This window comes from Crinia signifera, chromosome 5 (genome assembly GCF_055691185.1).
Source record: "Crinia signifera chromosome 5, ASM5569118v1, whole genome shotgun sequence".
Taxonomy (NCBI): Eukaryota; Metazoa; Chordata; class Amphibia; order Anura; family Myobatrachidae; genus Crinia; species Crinia signifera.
Window position 1 is genome coordinate 5,217,745 of NC_139221.1, and position 21,694 is coordinate 5,239,438.

The window sequence follows — 21,694 nt, forward strand, 5'->3', positions numbered from 1 at the left end:
TACGAGGTGCCGCTAACCTCCTCTATAACCCTGTACTTACTGTAATGTGTGCCTCCATCATCCAGTGTCTAGTCCTGTACATATACCTGTATGGTGCTTACTGTGCAGGACAGTACTGAGGTACGAGGTGCTGCTAACCTCCTCTATAACCCTGTACTTACTGTAATGTGTGCTCCCATCATCCAGTGTCTAGTCCTGTACATATACCTGTATGGTGCATTATGTGCAGGACAGTGATGAGGTACGAGGTGCCGCTAACCTCCTCTATAACCCTGTACTTACTGTAATGTGTGCCTCCATCATCCAGTGTCTAGTCCTGTACATATACCTGTATGGTGCATTATGTGCAGGACAGTGATGAGGTACAAGGTGCCGCTAACCTCCTCTATAACCCTGTACTTACTGTAATGTGTGCCTCCATCATCCAGTGTCTAGTCCTGTACATATACCTGTATGGTGCTTACTGTGCAGGACAGTAATGAGGTACGAGGTGCGGCTAACCTCCTCTATAACCCTGTACTTACTGTAATGTGTGCCCCCATCATCCAGTGTCTAGTCCTGTACATATACCTGTATGGTGCTTACTGTGCAGGACAGTACTGAGGTACGAGGTGCCGCTAACCTCCTCTATAACCCTGTACTTACTGTAATGTGTGTGCCTCCATCATCCAGTGTCTAGTCCTGTACATATACCTGTATGGTGCTTACTGTGCAGGACAGTACTGAGGTACGAGGTGCCGCTAACCTCCTCTATAACCCTGTACTTACTGTAATGTGTGTGCCCCATCATCCAGTGTCTAGTCCTGTACATATACCTGTATGGTGCATTATGTGCAGGACAGTGACGAGGTACGAGGTGCCGCTAACCTCCTCTATTACCTTGTCTCTCCCCCCAGCTATGAGTGGTTTGCAGCCCTGGGACTGAAGTGGTATGCCTTGCCTGCAGTCAGCAGCTTGCTCCTGGAGATCGGGGGGCTGGAGTTTCCCGCGGTGCCCTTTAATGGCTGGTACATGAGCACGGAGATCGGGATGAGGAACCTGTGTGACTCCTATCGTTACAATATAAGTGAGGTCAGTGCTGGAGATACGATATAAGTGAGGTCGGGGCCCCAGAGATACGATGTAAGTGAGGACGGGGCCCCAGAGATACGATATAAGTGAGGCCAGTGCTGGAGATACGATGTAAGTGAGGTCGGGGCCCCAGAGATACCATGTAAGTGAGGTCGGGGCCCCAGAGATACCATGTAAGTGAGGTCAGGGCCCCAGAGATACGATGTAAGGGAGGTCAGGGCCCCAGAGATACGATATAAGTGAGGTCGGGGCCACAGAGATACGATGTAAGTGAGGTCGGGGCCCCAGAGATACGATATAAGTGAGGTCAGTGCTGGAGATACGATGTAAGTGAGGTCGGGGCCCCAGAGATACGATGTAAAGGAGGTCAGGGCCCCAGAGATACGATGTAAGTGAGGTCAAGGCCCCAGATATACGATGTAAGTGAGGTCGGGCCCCAGAGATACGATGTAAGTGAGGTCAGGGCCCCAGAGATACCATGTAAGTGAGGTCAGGGCCCCAGAGATACCTTGTAAGTGAGGTCGGGGCCCCAGAGATACGATGTAAGTAAGGTCGGGGCCCCAGAGATACGATATAAGTGAGGTCGGGGCCCCAGAGATACGATGTAAGTGAGGTCGGGACCCCAGAGATACGATGTAAGTGAGGTCGGGGCCCCAGAGATACGATGTAAGTGAGGTCAGTGCTGGAGATACGATGTAAGTGAGGTCGGGGCCCCAGAGATACGATGTAAAGGAGGTCAGGGCCCCAGAGATACGATGTAAGTGAGGTCAAGGCCCCAGATATACGATGTAAGTGAGGTCGGGCCCCAGAGATACGATGTAAGTGAGGTCAGGGCCCCAGAGATACCATGTAAGTGAGGTCAGGGCCCCAGAGATACCATGTAAGTGAGGTCGGGGCCCCAGAGATACGATGTAAGTAAGGTCGGGGCCCCAGAGATACGATATAAGTGAGGTCGGGGCCCCAGAGATACGATGTAAGTGAGGTCGGGGCCCCAGAGATACGATGTAAGTGAGGTTGGGGCCCCAGAGATACGATGTAAGGGAGGTCGGGGCCCCAGAGATACGATGTAAGGGAGGTCGGGGCCCCAGAGATACGATGTAAGTGAGGTCGGGGCCCCAGAGATACGATGTAAGTGAGGTCGGGGCCCCAGAGATTCCATGTAAGTGAGGTCGGGCCCCAGAGATTCCATGTAAGTGAGGTCTGGGCCCCAGAGATACCATGTCAGTGAGGTCGGGGCCCCAGAGATACGATATTGGGGAGAATACGGGGGGGGGGGCAGGCAGAGGATGTGGCGGAGTCAGGAAGATCTTACCTGTGAGGCTGGAAATGGCTCCACCCCCAACACCTTTGAAGTATTACTCCAAGATTCTGATTGGCCACGGGCCAGTCCGACAAAGAAAAGGGATTATCCACTGCAGTGCTGACAACCATCGATGGTCACTTGTCATATCGTCATGATGTCAAAACCACACCGATGGTCATACCTGCAATGCATGAATAAATGTACTGGCCGCAGATGTCATAATGTGAACCAGGCAGCAAATCATTGTTATATCGGGGGTAATTCACACCTGATTGCTGGGATGCTACTTTTCATAGGCCAGAGATCAGTCACCGCCCGGCCAAAGTGTAATCCCACCCATGTGCATGACAGCGAATGGCATCGAAACTAGGCGAAAACCTGCAGATCCATTGTCAATCATGGCACTATCGAAGCTTGTCTTTCCCCCCCCCCCCCCACACCTTGTGTCCAGCGGCTGAGTAGCCTGTAACTTGTTCCTGGGCTGGGGCGTACGTTAGAGGTCCTTCCCCCCCAACGCCTGGGTCCGCCTGCATTCTCTCTGTATCTGACTATACCGCCATTACTGGTACCGTGCACGTGTCATACAGGGGGCGCTGGTCTGACTATACCGCCATTACTGGTACCGCGCACATGTCATACAGAGGGCACTGGTCTGACTGTACCGCCATTACTGGTACCGCGCACGTGTCATACAGGGGGCGCTGGTCTGACTATACCGCCATTACTGGTACCGCGCACGTGTCATACAGAAGGCGCTGGTCTGACTATACCGCCATTACTGGTACCGCGCACGTGTCATACAGAGGGCCCTGGTCTGACTATACCGCCATTACTGGTACCGCGCACGTGTCATACAGGGGGCGCTGGTCTGACTGTACCGCCATTACTGGTACCGCGCACGTGTCATACAGGGGGCGCTGGTCTGACTATACCGCCATTACTGGTACCGCGCACGTGTCATACAGAAGGCGCTGGTCTGACTATACCGCCATTACTGGTACCGCGCACGTGTCATACAGAGGGCCCTGGTCTGACTATACCGCCATTACTGGTACCGCGCACGTGTCATACAGGGGGCGCTGGTCTGACTATACCGCCATTACTAGTACCGCGCACGTGTCATACAGGGGGCACTGGTCTGACTATACCGCCATTATTGGTACTGCGCACGTGTCATACAGGGGGCGCTGGTCTGACTATACCGCCATTACTGGTACCGCGCACGTGTCATACAGGGGGCACTGCTCTGACTATACCGCCATTACTGGTACTGCGCACGTGTCATACAGGGGGCGCTGGTCTGACTATACCGCCATTACTAGTACCGCGCACGTGTCATACAGGGGGCACTGGTCTGACTATACCGCCATTATTGGTACTGCGCACGTGTCATACAGGGGGCGCTGGTCTGACTATACCGCCATTACTGGTACCGCGCACGTGTCATACAGGGGGCACTGCTCTGACTATACCGCCATTACTGGTACTGCGCACGTGTCATACAGGGGGCGCTGGTCTGACTATACCGCCATTACTGGTACCGCGCACGTGTCATACAGGGGGCACTGGTCTGACTATACCGCCATTACTGGTACCGCGCACGTGTCATACAGGGGGCACTGGTCTGAATATACCGCCATTATTGGTACTACAGAGGGCACCGGTCTGACTATACCGCCATTACTGGTACCGCGCACGTGTCATACAGGGGGCACTGGTCTGACTATACCGCCATTACTGGTACCGCGCACGTGTCATACAGGGGGCACTGGTCTGACTATACCGCCATTACTGGTACCGCGCACGTGTCATACAGGGGGCACTGGTCTGCCTATACCGCCATTACTGGTACCGCGCACGTGTCATACAGAGGGCACTGGTCTGACTATACCGCCATTACTGGTACCGCGCACGTGTCATACAGAGGGCGCTGGTCTGACTATACCGCCATTACTGGTACCGCGCACGTGTCATACAGAGGGCGCTGGTCTTACTATACCGCCATTACTGGTACCGCGCACGTGTCATACAGAGGGCACTGGTCTGATTATACCGCCATTACTGGTACCGCGCACGTGTCATACAGGGGGCACTGGTCTGACTATACCGCCATTACTGGTACCGCGCACGTGTCATACAGGGGGCACTGGTCTGACTATACCGCCATTACTGGTACCGCGCACGTGTCATACAGAGGGCGCTGGTCTGACTATACCGCCATTACTGGTACCGCGCACGTGTCATACAGGGGGCACTGGTCTGACTATACCGCCATTACTGTTACCGCGCACGTGTCATACAGAGGGCACTGGTCTGACTATACCGCCATTACTGGTACCGCGCACGTGTCATACAGAGGGCACTGGTCTGACTATACCGCCATTACTGGTACCGCGCACGTGTCATACAGAGGGCACTGGTCTGACTGTACTGCCATTACTGGTACCGCGCACGTGTCATACAGGGGGCGCTGGTCTGACTATACCGCCATTACTGGTACCACGCACGTGTCATACAGGGGACGCTGGTCTGACTATACCGCCATTACTGGTACCGCGCACGTGTCATACAGAGGGCACTGGTCTGACTATACCGCCATTACTGGTACCGCGCACGTGTCATACAGAGGGCGCTGGTCTGACTATACCGCCATTACTGGTACCGCGCATGTGTCATACAGAGGGTGCTGGTCTTACTATACCGCCATTACTGGTACCGCGCACGTGTCATACAGAGGGCACTGGTCTGACTATACCGCCATTACTGGTACCGCGCACGTGTCATATAGGGGGCGCTGGTCTGACTATACCGCCATTACTGGTACCGCGCACGTGTCATACAGAGGGCCCTGGTCTGACTATACCGCCATTACTGGTACCGCGCACGTGTCATACAGGGGGCACTGGTCTGACTATACCGCCATTACTGGTACCGCGCACACGTCATACAGGCGGCACTGGTCTGACTATACCGCCATTTCTGGTACCGCGCACGTGTCATACAGAGGGCACTGGTCTGACTATACCGCCATTACTGGTACCGCGCACGTGTCATACAGGGGGCACTGGTCTGACTATACCGCCATTACTGGTACCGCGCACGTGTCATACAGAGGGCACTGGTCTGACTATACCGCCATTACTGGTACCACGCACGTGTCATACAGAGGGCACTGGTCTGACTATACCGCCATTACTGGTACCGCGCACGTGTCATACAGGGGGCGCTGGTCTGACTATACCGCCATTACTGGTACCGCGCACGTGTCATACAGAGGGCACTGGTCTGACTGTACCGCCATTACTGGTACCGCGCACGTGTCATACAGGGGGCACTGGTCTGACTGTACCGCCATTACTGGTACCGCGCACGTGTCATACAGGGGGCACTGGTCTGACTATACCGCCATTACTGTTACCGCGCACGTGTCATACAGAGGGCACTGGTCTGACTATACCGCCATTACTGGTACCGCGCACGTGTCATACAGAGGGCACTGGTCTGACTATACCGCCATTACTGGTACCGCGCACGTGTCATACAGGGGGCACTGGTCTGACTATACCGCCATTACTGGTACCGCTCACGTGTCATACAGAGGGCACTGGTCTGACTATATTGCCATTACTGGTACCGCGCACGTGTCATACAGGGGGCACTGCTCTGACTGTACCGCCATTACTGGTACCGCTCACGTGTCATACAGAGGGCACTGGTCTGACTATACCGCCATTACTGGTACTACAGAGGGCACCGGTCTGGCGCTTACACCTTCCATAGCAGACCTAGCGCTGCTCCTCGCTCTCTATATATGGCGTATATAGATAAGGGGGGGGGGGTATAAATGTCACTGAGGGAGATTAGGAGGAAATGTGGAATCTCCGGCAGCTAGCGGTATACACGGTGCTGGCCACAGAGGTACAGGATACTACACGTACAGAAATAGCACACAGGATATATACGCAGGACACCGCGTCTAGCAGCTGGCCAAGGACGGAAGCTGCTCGTATTATTAGACTCCCACTTGTGTCTGTGACTATCGCTGCCATCAGATGTATGTGTATCGTACACTATAAATATTACACTGCGCGATACAGAGGACATACTGTACGATACAGAGGACATGGGACATCATGGGCAAATATTAGTGGGGCTGTCCAGCTGATGCCAGGGGGTGCGAGATGCGGTGACCAGGGTACCATGCACTGCCTCATCAATGACCACGGTGGTTTGACCATACATTGCGTTGTCGATTAACCCACTTCCCTAGGGAAAGATGGCGGATCATAAATATGTATGTGAAATAATTAATAGGTAACAAATATCTATCTCCATATGGTAATCATACAATAATCATATCGGGCATATATCACCATATAGCATATACTTTAAATTCAACAGCATTGAAATAAAATATAATGAAATATTATGTCCTCCTTATTGCATGGGAGACGGTAGGATGGTGCCCATAAACTGGACAGGGGAGTCTGTATGATAGGGCTAGTTGTTTAGCTGCGTCATATAGACACTCACCATGATTACAGGTTGTAGCCAAACACCTTGGTCTGGACATCAAGAAGATGTCGTCCCTGTGGAAGGACAGAGCAGCCTTAGAGATTAACATTGCGGTCCTATACAGCTACCAGGTAAGAGGACATCACCGCCAATCAGATCATTCATAATGATCTATGTGTATCCCGTGCTCAGTGTCCTCTCTAATGCAGAGTGATAAGGTCACGGTGGTGGACCACCACGCTGCTACAGAGTCATTCATGAAGCACTTGGAGCACGAGACTCGATTGCGGGGAGGTTGCCCAGCGGACTGGGTCTGGATTGTACCACCAATGTCTGGGAGCCTGACGCCTGTATTTCACCAGGAAATGGTCAACTACCATCTATCTCCATCCTTCCTATACCAGGTACTCCACTACCACCTCCCCCTCCACTTCTTCCTATACCAGGTACCCAACTACCACCTCCCCCTCCACTTCTTCCTATACCAGGTACCCAAGTACCACCTCTCCATCTTTCCTATACAAGGTACCCAACTAACACCTCCCCCTCCACTTCTTCCTATACCAGTTACCCAACTACCACCTCCCCCTCCACTTCTTCCTAAACCAGGTACCCAACTAACACCTCTCCCCTCCTTCCGATACCAGGTATCCAACTACCACCCCCCCCCCCCTCTATCCTATGCCAGGTACCCAACTACCACCTCCTCCCCTCTCCTTCCTATACCTGGTAGACAACTACCCCTCCCCTACTTCCTATGCCAGGTACCCAACTTCCACATCTCCCCATCCCTCCTATACCATGTACCACATCACCCTCCCTCCTTCCTATACAAGTTACCCAATTAGCACCTCTCCCCTTCTTCCTATACCAGGTACTCAATCAACACCCCACCCCTCCTTCCTATACCAGGTACCCAACTACCACCTATACCTTTCCTTCCAATGCCAAGTACCCAATTACCACCTATACCTTTCCTTCCAATGCCAGGTACCCAACTACCCCACCCCCTCTATCCTATGCCAGGTACCCAACTACCTCCTCCTCCCTTCTCCTTCCCTGAACTACCACCACCTCTCCTCTCCTTCCTATACTTGGTAGACAACTTCCCCCCCCTACTTCCTATGCCAGGTACCAAACTATCACATCTCTCCATCCTTCCTATACCAGGTACCCAACTATCACATCTCCCCATCATTCCTGTATCAGGTACTCAACTACCAAATCCCCTCTCCTTCCCTGAACTACCACCACCTCCCCTCTTCTTCCTATACCTGGTAGACAACTACCCCCCCCCTACTTCCTATGCCAGGTACCAAACTATCACATCTCCCCATCCTTCCTATACCAGGTACCAAACTACCACATCTCCCCATCCTTCCTGTATCAGGTACCCAACTACCAAATCACCTTCCCTCCTTCCTATACAAGTTACCCACTTACCACCTCACCCCTCCTTCCTATACCATTACCAGGTATCAAACTACCACCTCTCCTCTCCTTCCTATACCATGTACCCAACTACCACCTCTTCCCTTCCTTCCTATGCCAGGTACCCAACTAACACTCTCTTCATCCTTCCTATACCTGGTACCTGATACCCTCTCGTGATAGTTCCTCCAACTCATCCTATATGGATTTCTTCTCTGATATCCTCTCATGTGATATGTCCTCCAAATCATCCTCTATGGATGTCTTCTCTGATATCCTCTCATGTTATATGTAATCCAACTCATCCTCTATGGATGTCTTCTCTGATATCCTCTCATGTGATATGTCCTCCAACTCATCCTCTATGGATGTCTTCTCTGATATCCTCTCATGTGATATGTCCTCCAACTCATCCTCTATGGATGTCTTCTCTGATATCCTCTCATGTGATATGTCCTCCAAATCATCCTCTATGGATGTCTTCTCTGATATCCTCTCATGTGATATGTCATCTACCTCATCCTCTATGGATGTCTTCTCTGATATCCTCTCATGTGATATGTCCTCCAACTCATCCTCTATGGATGTCTTCTCTGATATCCTCTCATGTGATATGTCCTCCAACTCATCCTCTATGGATGTCTTCTCTGATATCCTCTCATGTGATATGTCCTCCAAATCATCCTCTATGGATGTCTTCTCTGATATCCTCTCATGTTATATGTAATCCAACTCATCCTCTATGGATGTCTTCTCTGATATCCTCTCATGTGATATGTCCTCCAACTCATCCTCTATGGATGTCTTCTCTGATATCCTCTCATGTGATATATCCTGCAAATCATCCTCTATGGATGTCTTCTCTGATATCCTCTCATGTGCTATGTCCTCCAACTCATCCTCTATAGATGTCTTCTTTGATATCCTCTCATGTGATATGTCCTCCAACTCATCCTTTATAGATCCCGTGTCCAAGACTTCTCTCGCGCTGCCCCCCTGCACTGGAACAACCTCCCGCCACCCATCAGGCTTTCTGATTCCCTTACCTCCTTCAAGCGCTCCCTCAAAACCCACTTTTTTCGACTAGCCTATCCCTCCTCCTAACCTCTTTTGATCCTCTTATCCTGCCTCCGTCCCCCTCCGTTCCTACTTATCCTATTGTTTTTCGTTCGTCCACCCACCTATTTTTAGTATGTTAACTCTTATGAGTAGGGCCCTCCTTCCTCACGTACTCACCCTACCTCTTTACCTCACCTGTGCTCCTGTCCTGTTCTTCCCTTCCTCTACTTCATCTTTAGTCTCCTTGACAATTTTGACACCTACTTCTGAACTGATGCTGATTTTAGTTCTACCAGCTATACCCCCATTTATACTGTATTTTTCAACACACCCTGTACGTTACCTCGTCATTTTTTTTTTTTGTTTGCTATGTACGGCGCTGCGGACACTTTGCGGCGCCCTATAAATAAACGTACTACTACTACTACTACTATAGATGTCTTCTCTGATATCCTCTCATGTGATATGTCATCCAACTCTTATGACTTCTCTGATATCCTCTCATGTGATATGTCCTCCAACTCATCCTCTATGGATGTCTTCTCTGATATCCTCTCATGTGATATGTCCTCCAACTCATCCTCTATGGATGTCTTCTCTGATATCCTCTCATGTGATATGTCCTCCAAATCATCCTCTATGGATGTCTTCTCTGATATCCTCTCATGTGATATGTCATCTACCTCATCCTCTATGGATGTCTTCTCTGATATCCTCTCATGTGATATGTCCTCCAACTCATCCTCTATGGATGTCTTCTCTGATATCCTCTCATGTGATATGTCCTCCAACTCATCCTCTATGGATGTCTTCTCTGATATCCTCTCATGTGATATGTCCTCCAAATCATCCTCTATGGATGTCTTCTCTGATATCCTCTCATGTTATATGTAATCCAACTCATCCTCTATGGATGTCTTCTCTGATATCCTCTCATGTGATATGTCCTCCAACTCATCCTCTATGGATGTCTTCTCTGATATCCTCTCATGTGATATATCCTCCAAATCATCCTCTATGGATGTCTTCTCTGATATCCTCTCATGTGCTATGTCCTCCAACTCATCCTCTATAGATGTCTTCTTTGATATCCTCTCATGTGATATGTCCTCCAACTCATCCTTTATAGATGTCTTCTCTGATATCCTCTCATGTGATATGTCATCCAACTCTTATGACTTCTCTGATATCCTCTAATGTGATATGTCCTGCAACTCATCCTCTATAGATGTCTTCTCTGATATTCTCTCATGTGATATATCCTGCAACTCATCCTCTATGGAGGTCTTCTCTGATATCCTCTCATGTGATATGTTCTGCAACTCAACCTCTATGGATGTCTTCTCTGATATCCTCTCATGTGATATGTCCTGCAACTCTTCCTCTATGGATGTCTTCTCTGATATCCTCTCATGTGATATGTCCTGCAACTATTCCTCTATGGATGACTTCTCTGATAGCCTCTCATGTAATACAGTATGTCCTCCAGCTCATCGTCTTCTCTGATAGCCACTCATGTGATATGTCATCCACCTCATCCTCTATGGATGTCTTCTCTGATAGCCTCTCATGTGATATATCCTGCAACTCATCCTCTATAGATGTCTTCTCTGATATCCTCTCATGTGATATGTCCTGCAACTCATCCTTTGTGCATGTCCTCTCTGATATTCTCTCATGTGATACAGTATGTCCTCCAGATCATCCTCTATAGATGTCTTCTCTGATATCCTCTCATGTGATATGTGATCCAACTCTTCCTCTATAGATGTCTTCTCTGATATCCTCTCATGTGATATGTCCTCCAACTCATCCTCTAGGGATGTCTTCTCTGATAGCCTCTCATGTGATATGTCCTCCAACTCATCCTCTATAGATGTCTTCTCTGATATCCTCTCATGTGATATGTCCTCCAACTCATCCTCTATGGATGACTTCTGTGATATCCTCTCATGTGATATGTCCTGCAACTCTTCCTCTATGGATGTCTTCTCTGATATCCTCTCATGTGATATGTCCTCCAACTCATCCTCTATAGATGTCTTCTCTGATATCCTCTCATGTGATATGTCCTCCAGCTCATCTTCTATGGAGGTCTTCTCTGATATACTCTCATGTGATATGTCCTCCAACTCATCCTCTATGGATGACTTCTGTGATATCCTCTCATGTGATATATCCTGCAACTCATCCTCTATGGATGTCTTCTCTGATATCCTCTCATGTGATATGTCCTCCAACTCCTCCTCTATGGAAGACTTCTGTGATATCCTCTCATGTGATATGTCCTCCAACTCATCCTCTATGGAAGACTTCTGTGATATCCTCTCATGTGATATGTCCTCCAACTCATCCTCTATTGATGACTTCTCTGATATGTCCTCCAATTCATCCTCTATGGAGGTCTTCTCTGATATCCTCCCATGTGATATGTCCTCCAACTCATCCTCTATGGATGTCTTCTCTGATATCCTCTCATGTGATATGTCCTCCAACTCATCCTCTATGGATGACTTCTGTGATATCCTCTCATGTGATATATCCTGCAACTCATCCTCTATGGATGTCTTCTCTGATATCCTCTCATGTGATATGTCCTCCAACTCATCCTCTATGGATGACTTCTGTGATATCCTCTCATGTGATATATCCTGCAACTCATCCTCTATGGATGTCTTCTCTGATATCCTCTCATGTGATATGTCCTCCAACTCATCCTCTATGGATGACTTCTGTGATATCCTCTCATGTGATATATCCTGCAACTCATCCTCTATGGATGACTTCTGTGATATCCTATCATGTGATATATCCTCCAATTCATCCTCTATGGAGGTCTTCTCTGATAACCTCTCATGTGATATGTCCTCCAGCTCATCCTCTATTAATGACTTCTGTGATATCCTCTCATGTGATATGTCATCCAACTCATCCTCTATGGATGTCTTCTCTGATATCCTCTCATGTGATATGTCCTGCAACTCATCCTATATAGATGTCTTCTCCGATATACTCTCATGTTATATATATAATGCAACTCATCCTCTATGGAGGTCTTCTCTGATATCCTCTCATGTGATATGTCCTGCAACTTATCCTCTATGGATGTCTTCTCTGATATCCTCTCATGTGATATGTCCTGCAACTCTTCCTCTATGGATGTCTTCTCTGATATCCTCTCATGTGATATGTCCTGCAACTCATCCTCTATGGATGTCTTCTCTGATATCCTCTCATGTGATATGTCCTGCAACTCTTCCTCTATGGAGGTCTTCTCTGATATCCTCTCATGTGATTATATCCTGCAACTCATCCTCTATGGATGTCTTCTGTGATATGCTCTCATGTGATATGTCATCCAACTCATCCTCTATGGATGTCTTCTCTGATATCCTCTCATGTGATATGTCCTCCAACTCATCCTCTATAGATGTCTTCTCTGATATCCTCTCATGTGATATGTCCTCCAACTCATCCTTTATAGATGTCTTCTCTGATATCCTCTCATGTGATATGTCCTCCAACTCATCCTATATGGGTGACTTCTCTGATATCCTCTCATGTGATATGTCCTCCAATTCATCCTCTATGGATGTCTTCTCTGATATCCTCTCATGTGATATGTCATCTACCTCATCCTCTATGGATGTCTTCTCTGATATCCTCTCATGTGATATGTCATCTACCTCATCCTCTATGGATGTCTTCTCTGATATCCTCTCATGTGATATGTCATCTACCTCATCCTCTATGGATGTCTTCTCTGATATCCTCTCATGTGATATGTCATCTACCTCATCCTCTATGGATGTCTTCTCTGATATCCTCTCATGTGATATGTCCTCCAAATCATCCTCTATGGATGTCTTCTCTGATATCCTCTCATGTGCTATGTCCTCCAACTCATCCTCTATAGATGTCTTCTTTGATATCCTCTCATGTGATATGTCCTCCAACTCATCCTTTATAGATGTCTTCTCTGATATCCTCTCATGTGATATGTCATCCAACTCTTATGACTTCTCTGATATCCTCTCATGTGATATGTCCTGCAACTCATCCTATATAGATGTCTTCTCCGATATACTCTCATGTTATATATATAATGCAACTCATCCTCTATGGAGGTCTTCTCTGATATCCTCTCATGTGATATGTCCTGCAACTCATCCTCTATGGATGTCTTCTCTGATATCCTCTCATGTGATATGTCCTGCAACTCTTCCTCTATGGATGTCTTCTCTGATATCCTCTCATGTGATATGTCCTGCAACTATTCCTCTATGGATGACTTCTCTGATAGCCTCTCATGTAATACAGTATGTCCTCCAGCTCATCGTCTTCTCTGATAGCCACTCATGTGATATGTCATCCACCTCATCCTCTATGGATGTCTTCTCTGATAGCCTCTCATGTGATATATCCTGCAACTCATCCTCTATAGATGTCTTCTCTGATATCCTCTCATGTGATATGTCCTGCAACTCATCCTCTGTGCATGTCCTCTCTGATATCCTCTCATGTGATATATCCTGCAACTCATCCTCTATAGATGTCTTCTCTGATATCCTCTCATGTGATATGTGATCCAACTCTTCCTCTATAGATGTCTTCTCTGATATCCTCTCATGTGATATGTCCTCCAACTCATCCTCTAGGGATGTCTTTTCTGATAGCCTCTCATGTGATATGTCCTCCAACTCATCCTCTATAGATGTCTTCTCTGATATCCTCTCATGTGATATGTCCTCCAACTCATCCTCTATGGATGACTTCTGTGATATCCTCTCATGTGATATGTCCTGCAACTCTTCCTCTATGGATGTCTTCTCTGATATCCTCTCATGTGATATGTCCTCCAACTCATCCTCTATAGATGTCTTCTCTGATATCCTCTCATGTGATATGTCCTCCAGCTCATCTTCTATGGAGGTCTTCTCTGATATCCTCTCATGTGATATGTCCTCCAACTCACCCTCTATGGATGACTTCTGTGATATCCTCTCATGTGATATATCCTGCAACTCATCCTCTATGGATGTCTTCTCTGATATCCTCTCATGTGATATGTCCTCCAACTCATCCTCTATGGAAGACTTCTGTGATATCCTCTCATGTGATATGTCCTCCAACTCATCCTCTATGGAAGACTTCTGTGATATCCTCTCATGTGATATGTCCTCCAACTCATCCTCTATTGATGACTTCTCTGATATGTCCTCCAATTCATCCTCTATGGAGGTCTTCTCTGATATCCTCTCATGTGATATGTCCTCCAACTCATCCTCTATGGATGTCTTCTCTGATATCCTCTCATGTGATATGTCCTCCAACTCATCCTCTATGGATGACTTCTGTGATATCCTCTCATGTGATATATCCTGCAACTCATCCTCTATGGATGTCTTCTCTGATATCCTCTCATGTGATATGTCCTCCAACTCATCCTCTATGGATGACTTCTGTGATATCCTCTCATGTGATATATCCTGCAACTCATCCTCTATGGATGTCTTCTCTGATATCCTCTCATGTGATATGTCCTCCAACTCATCCTCTATGGATGACTTCTGTGATATCCTCTCATGTGATATATCCTGCAACTCATCCTCTATGGATGACTTCTGTGATATCCTCTCATGTGATATATCCTCCAATTCATCCTCTATGGAGGTCTTCTCTGATAACCTCTCATGTGATATGTCCTCCAGCTCATCCTCTATTAATGACTTCTGTGATATCCTCTCATGTGATATGTCATCCAACTCATCCTCTATGGATGTCTTCTCTGATATCCTCTCATGTGATATGTCCTCCAACTCATCCTCTATAGATGTCTTCTCTGATATCCTCTCATGTGATATGTCCTCCAACTCATCCTATATGGGTGACTTCTCTGATATCCTCTCATGTGATATGTCCTCCAATTCATCCTCTATGGATGTCTTCTCTGATATCCTCTCATGTGATATGTCATCTACCTCATCCTCTATGGATGTCTTCTCTGATATCCTCTCATGTGATATGTCATCTACCTCATCCTCTATGGATGTCTTCTCTGATATCCTCTCATGTGATATGTCATCTACCTCATCCTCTATGGATGTCTTCTCTGATATCCTCTCATGTGATATGTCATCTACCTCATCCTCTATGGATGTCTTCTCTGATATCCTCTCATGTGATATGTCATCTACCTCATCCTCTATGGATGTCTTCTCTGATATCCTCTCATGTGATATGTCCTCCAACTCATCCTCTATAGATGTCTTCTTTGATATCCTCTCATGTGATATGTCCTCCAACTCATCCTTTATAGATGTCTTCTCTGATATCCTCTCATGTGATATGTCATCCAACTCTTATGACTTCTCTGATATCCTCTCATGTGATATGTCCTGCAACTCATCCTATATAGATGTCTTCTCCGATATACTCTCATGTTATATATATAATGCAACTCATCCTCTATGGAGGTCTTCTCTGATATCCTCTCATGTGATATGTCCTGCAACTCATCCTCTATGGATGTCTTCTCTGATATCCTCTCATGTGATATGTCCTGCAACTCTTCCTCTATGGATGTCTTCTCTGATATCCTCTCATGTGATATGTCCTGCAACTCATCCTCTATGGATGTCTTCTCTGATATCCTCTCATGTGATATGTCCTGCAACTCTTCCTCTATGGAGGTCTTCTCTGATATCCTCTCATGTGATTATATCCTGCAACTCATCCTCTATAGATGTCTTCTCTGATATCCTCTCATGTGATATGTCCTGCAACTCATCCTCTGTGCATGTCCTCTCTGATATCCTCTCATGTGATACAGTATGTCCTCCAGATCATCCTCTATAGATGTCTTCTCTGATATCCTCTCATGTGATATGTGATCCAACTCTTCCTCTATAGATGTCTTCTCTGATATCCTCTCATGTGATATGTCCTCCAACTCATCCTCTAGGGATGTCTTTTCTGATAGCCTCTCATGTGATATGTCCTCCAACTCATCCTCTATAGATGTCTTCTCTGATATCCTCTCATGTGATATGTCCTCCAACTCATCCTCTCATGTGATATGTCCTCCAACTCATCCTCTATGGATGACTTCTGTGATATCCTCTCATGTGATATGTCCTGCAACTCTTCCTCTATGGATGTCTTCTCTGATATCCTCTCATGTGATATGTCCTCCAACTCATCCTCTATAGATGTCTTCTCTGATATCCTCTCATGTGATATGTCCTCCAGCTCATCTTCTATGGAGGTCTTCTCTGATATCCTCTCATGTGATATGTCCTCCAACTCACCCTCTATGGATGACTTCTGTGATATCCTCTCATGTGATATATCCTGCAACTCATCCTCTATGGATGTCTTCTCTGATATCCTCTCATGTGATATGTCCTCCAACTCATCCTCTATGGAAGACTTCTGTGATATCCTCTCATGTGATATGTCCTCCAACTCATCCTCTATGGAAGACTTCTGTGATATCCTCTCATGTGATATGTCCTCCAACTCATCCTCTATTGATGACTTCTCTGATATGTCCTCCAATTCATCCTCTATGGAGGTCTTCTCTGATATCCTCTCATGTGATATGTCCTCCAACTCATCCTCTATGGATGTCTTCTCTGATATCCTCTCATGTGATATGTCCTCCAACTCATCCTCTATGGATGACTTCTGTGATATCCTCTCATGTGATATATCCTGCAACTCATCCTCTATGGATGTCTTCTCTGATATCCTCTCATGTGATATGTCCTCCAACTCATCCTCTATGGATGACTTCTGTGATATCCTCTCATGTGATATATCCTGCAACTCATCCTCTATGGATGTCTTCTCTGATATCCTCTCATGTGATATGTCCTCCAACTCATCCTCTATGGATGACTTCTGTGATATCCTCTCATGTGATATATCCTGCAACTCATCCTCTATGGATGACTTCTGTGATATCCTCTCATGTGATATATCCTCCAATTCATCCTCTATGGAGGTCTTCTCTGATAACCTCTCATGTGATATGTCCTCCAGCTCATCCTCTATTAATGACTTCTGTGATATCCTCTCATGTGATATGTCATCCAACTCATCCTCTATGGATGTCTTCTCTGATATCCTCTCATGTGATATGTCCTCCAACTCATCCTCTATAGATGTCTTCTCTGATATCCTCTCATGTGATATGTCCTCCAACTCATCCTATATGGGTGACTTCTCTGATATCCTCTCATGTGATATGTCCTCCAATTCATCCTCTATGGATGTCTTCTCTGATATCCTCTCATGTGATATGTCATCTACCTCATCCTCTATGGATGTCTTCTCTGATATCCTCTCATGTGATATGTCATCTACCTCATCCTCTATGGATGTCTTCTCTGATATCCTCTCATGTGATATGTCATCTACCTCATCCTCTATGGATGTCTTCTCTGATATCCTCTCATGTGATATGTCATCTACCTCATCCTCTATGGATGTCTTCTCTGATATCCTCTCATGTGATATGTCATCTACCTCATCCTCTATGGATGTCTTCTCTGATATCCTCTCATGTGATATGTCCTCCAACTCATCCTCTATAGATGTCTTCTTTGATATCCTCTCATGTGATATGTCCTCCAACTCATCCTTTATAGATGTCTTCTCTGATATCCTCTCATGTGATATGTCATCCAACTCTTATGACTTCTCTGATATCCTCTCATGTGATATGTCCTGCAACTCATCCTATATAGATGTCTTCTCCGATATACTCTCATGTTATATATATAATGCAACTCATCCTCTATGGAGGTCTTCTCTGATATCCTTTCATGTGATATGTCCTGCAACTCATCCTCTATGGATGTCTTCTCTGATATCCTCTCATGTGATATGTCCTGCAACTCTTCCTCTATGGATGTCTTCTCTGATATCCTCTCATGTGATATGTCCTGCAACTCATCCTCTATGGATGTCTTCTCTGATATCCTCTCATGTGATATGTCCTGCAACTCTTCCTCTATGGAGGTCTTCTCTGATATCCTCTCATGTGATTATATCCTGCAACTCATCCTCTATGGATGTCTTCTGTGATATGCTCTCATGTGATATGTCATCCAACTCATCCTCTATGGATGTCTTCTCTGATATCCTCTCATGTGATATGTCCTCCAACTCATCCTCTATAGATGTCTTCTCTGATATCCTCTCATGTGATATGTCCTCCAACTCATCCTTTATAGATGTCTTCTCTGATATCCTCTCATGTGATATGTCCTCCAACTCATCCTATATGGGTGACTTCTCTGATATCCTCTCATGTGATATGTCCTCCAATTCATCCTCTATGGATGTCTTCTCTGATATCCTCTCATGTGATATGTCATCTACCTCATCCTCTATGGATGTCTTCTCTGATATCCTCTCATGTGATATGTCATCTACCTCATCCTCTATGGATGTCTTCTCTGATATCCTCTCATGTGATATGTCATCTACCTCATCCTCTATGGATGTCTTCTCTGATATCCTCTCATGTGATATGTCATCTACCTCATCCTCTATGGATGTCTTCTCTGATATCCTCTCATGTGATATGTCCTCCAAATCATCCTCTATGGATGTCTTCTCTGATATCCTCTCATGTGCTATGTCCTCCAACTCATCCTCTATAGATGTCTTCTTTGATATCCTCTCATGTGATATGTCCTCCAACTCATCCTTTATAGATGTCTTCTCTGATATCCTCTCATGTGATATGTCATCCAACTCTTATGACTTCTCTGATATCCTCTCATGTGATATGTCCTGCAACTCATCCTATATAGATGTCTTCTCCGATATACTCTCATGTTATATATATAATGCAACTCATCCTCTATGGAGGTCTTCTCTGATATCCTCTCATGTGATATGTCCTGCAACTCATCCTCTATGGATGTCTTCTCTGATATCCTCTCATGTGATATGTCCTGCAACTCTTCCTCTACGGATGTCTTCTCTGATATCCTCTCATGTGATATGTCCTGCAACTATTCCTCTATGGATGACTTCTCTGATAGCCTCTCATGTAATACAGTATGTCCTCCAGCTCATCGTCTTCTCTGATAGCCACTCATGTGATATGTCATCCACCTCATCCTCTATGGATGTCTTCTCTGATAGCCTCTCATGTGATATATCCTGCAACTCATCCTCTATAGATGTCTTCTCTGATATCCTCTCATGTGATATGTCCTGCAACTCATCCTCTGTGCATGTCCTCTCTGATATCCTCTCATGTGATACAGTATGTCCTCCAGATCATCCTCTATAGATGTCTTCTCTGATATCCTCTCATGTGATATGTGATCCAACTCTTCCTCTATAGATGTCTTCTCTGATATCCTCTCATGTGATATGTCCTCCAACTCATCCTCTAGGGATGTCTTTTCTGATAGCCTCTCATGTGATATGTCCTCCAACTCATCCTCTATAGATGTCTTCTCTGATATCCTCTCATGTGATATGTCCTGCAACTCTTCCTCTATGGATGTCTTCTCTGATATCCTCTCATGTGATATGTCCTCCAACTCATCCTCTATAGATGTCTTCTCTGATATCCTCTCATGTGATATGTCCTCCAGCTCATCTTCTATGGAGGTCTTCTCTGATATCTTCTCATGTGATATGTCCTCCAACTCACCCTCTATGGATGACTTCTGTGATATCCTCTCATGTGATATATCCTGCAACTCATCCTCTATGGATGTCTTCTCTGATATCCTCTCATGTGATATGTCCTCCAACTCATCCTCTATGGAAGACTTCTGTGATATCCTCTCATGTGATATGTCCTCCAACTCATCCTCTATGGAAGACTTCTGTGATATCCTCTCATGTGATATGTCCTCCAACTCATCCTCTATTGATGACTTCTCTGATATGTCCTCCAATTCATCCTCTATGGAGGTCTTCTCTGATATCCTCTCATGTGATATGTCCTCCAACTCATCCTCTATGGATGTCTTCTCTGATATCCTCTCATGTGATATGTCCTCCAACTCATCCTCTATGGATTACTTCTGTGATATCCTCTCATGTGATATATCCTGCAACTCATCCTCTATGGATGTCTTCTCTGATATCCTCTCATGTGATATGTCCACCAACTCATCCTCTATGGATGACTTCTGTGATATCCTCTCATGTGATATATCCTGCAACTCATCCTCTATGGATGTCTTCTCTGATATCCTCTCATGTGATATGTCCTCCAACTCATCCTCTATGGATGACTTCTGTGATATCCTCTCATGTGATATATCCTGCAACTCATCCTCTATGGATGACTTCTGTGATATCCTCTCATGTGATATATCCTCCAATTCATCCTCTATGGAGGTCTTCTCTGATAACCTCTCATGTGATATGTCCTCCAGCTCATCCTCTATTAATGACTTCTGTGATATATCCTGCAACTCATATATCCTGCAACTCATATATTCTGTGATATATCCTCTCATGTGATATATCCTGCAACTCATCCTCTATAGATGTCTTCTGTGATATGCTCTCATGTGATATGTCATCCAACTCATCCTCTATGGATGTCTTCTCTGATATCCTCTCATGTGATATGTCCTCCAACTCATCCTCTATAGATGTCTTCTCTGATATCCTCTCATGTGATATGTCCTCCAACTCATCCTTTATAGATGTCTTCTCTGATATCCTCTCATGTGATATGTCCTCCAACTCATCCTATATGGGTGACTTCTCTGATATCCTCTCATGTGATATGTCCTCCAATTCATCCTCTATGGATGTCTTCTCTGATATCCTCTCATGTGATATGTCATCTACCTCATCCTCTATGGATGTCTTCTCTGATATCCTCTCATGTGATATGTCATCTACCTCATCCTCTATGGATGTCTTCTCTGATATCCTCTCATGTGATATGTCATCTACCTCATCCTCTATGGATGTCTTCTCTGATATCCTCTCATGTGATATGTCATCTACCTCATCCTCTATGGATGTCTTCTCTGATATCCTCTCATGTGATATGTCCTCCAAATCATCCTCTATGGATGTCTTCTCTGATATCCTCTCATGTGCTATGTCCTCCAACTCATCCTCTATGGATGACTTCTGTGATATCCTCTCATGTGATATGTCCTGCAACTCTTCCTCTATGGATGTCTTCTCTGATATCCTCTCATGTGATTATATCCTGCAACTCTTCCTCTATGGATGTCTTCTTTGATATCCTCTCATGTGATATGTCCTCCAACTCATCCTTTATAGATGTCTTCTCTGATATCCTCTCAT

The 21,694-nt window shown here is 46.0% G+C and overlaps 1 protein-coding gene across 1 annotated transcript in view; it reads left to right on the forward strand.

The window, feature by feature from the left end:
• The window catches only part of NOS3 (nitric oxide synthase 3), a 119,464-nt gene that overhangs the window by 65,110 nt on the left and 32,660 nt on the right, over positions 1 to 21,694 (forward strand). Inside the window, exons 8-10 of the mRNA XM_083186549.1 lie at positions 897 to 1,071; positions 6,919 to 7,020; positions 7,099 to 7,293. Coding sequence (XP_083042675.1) covers positions 897 to 1,071; positions 6,919 to 7,020; positions 7,099 to 7,293 — 472 coding nt within the window. The remainder of the gene's footprint in view (positions 1 to 896; positions 1,072 to 6,918; positions 7,021 to 7,098; positions 7,294 to 21,694) is intronic.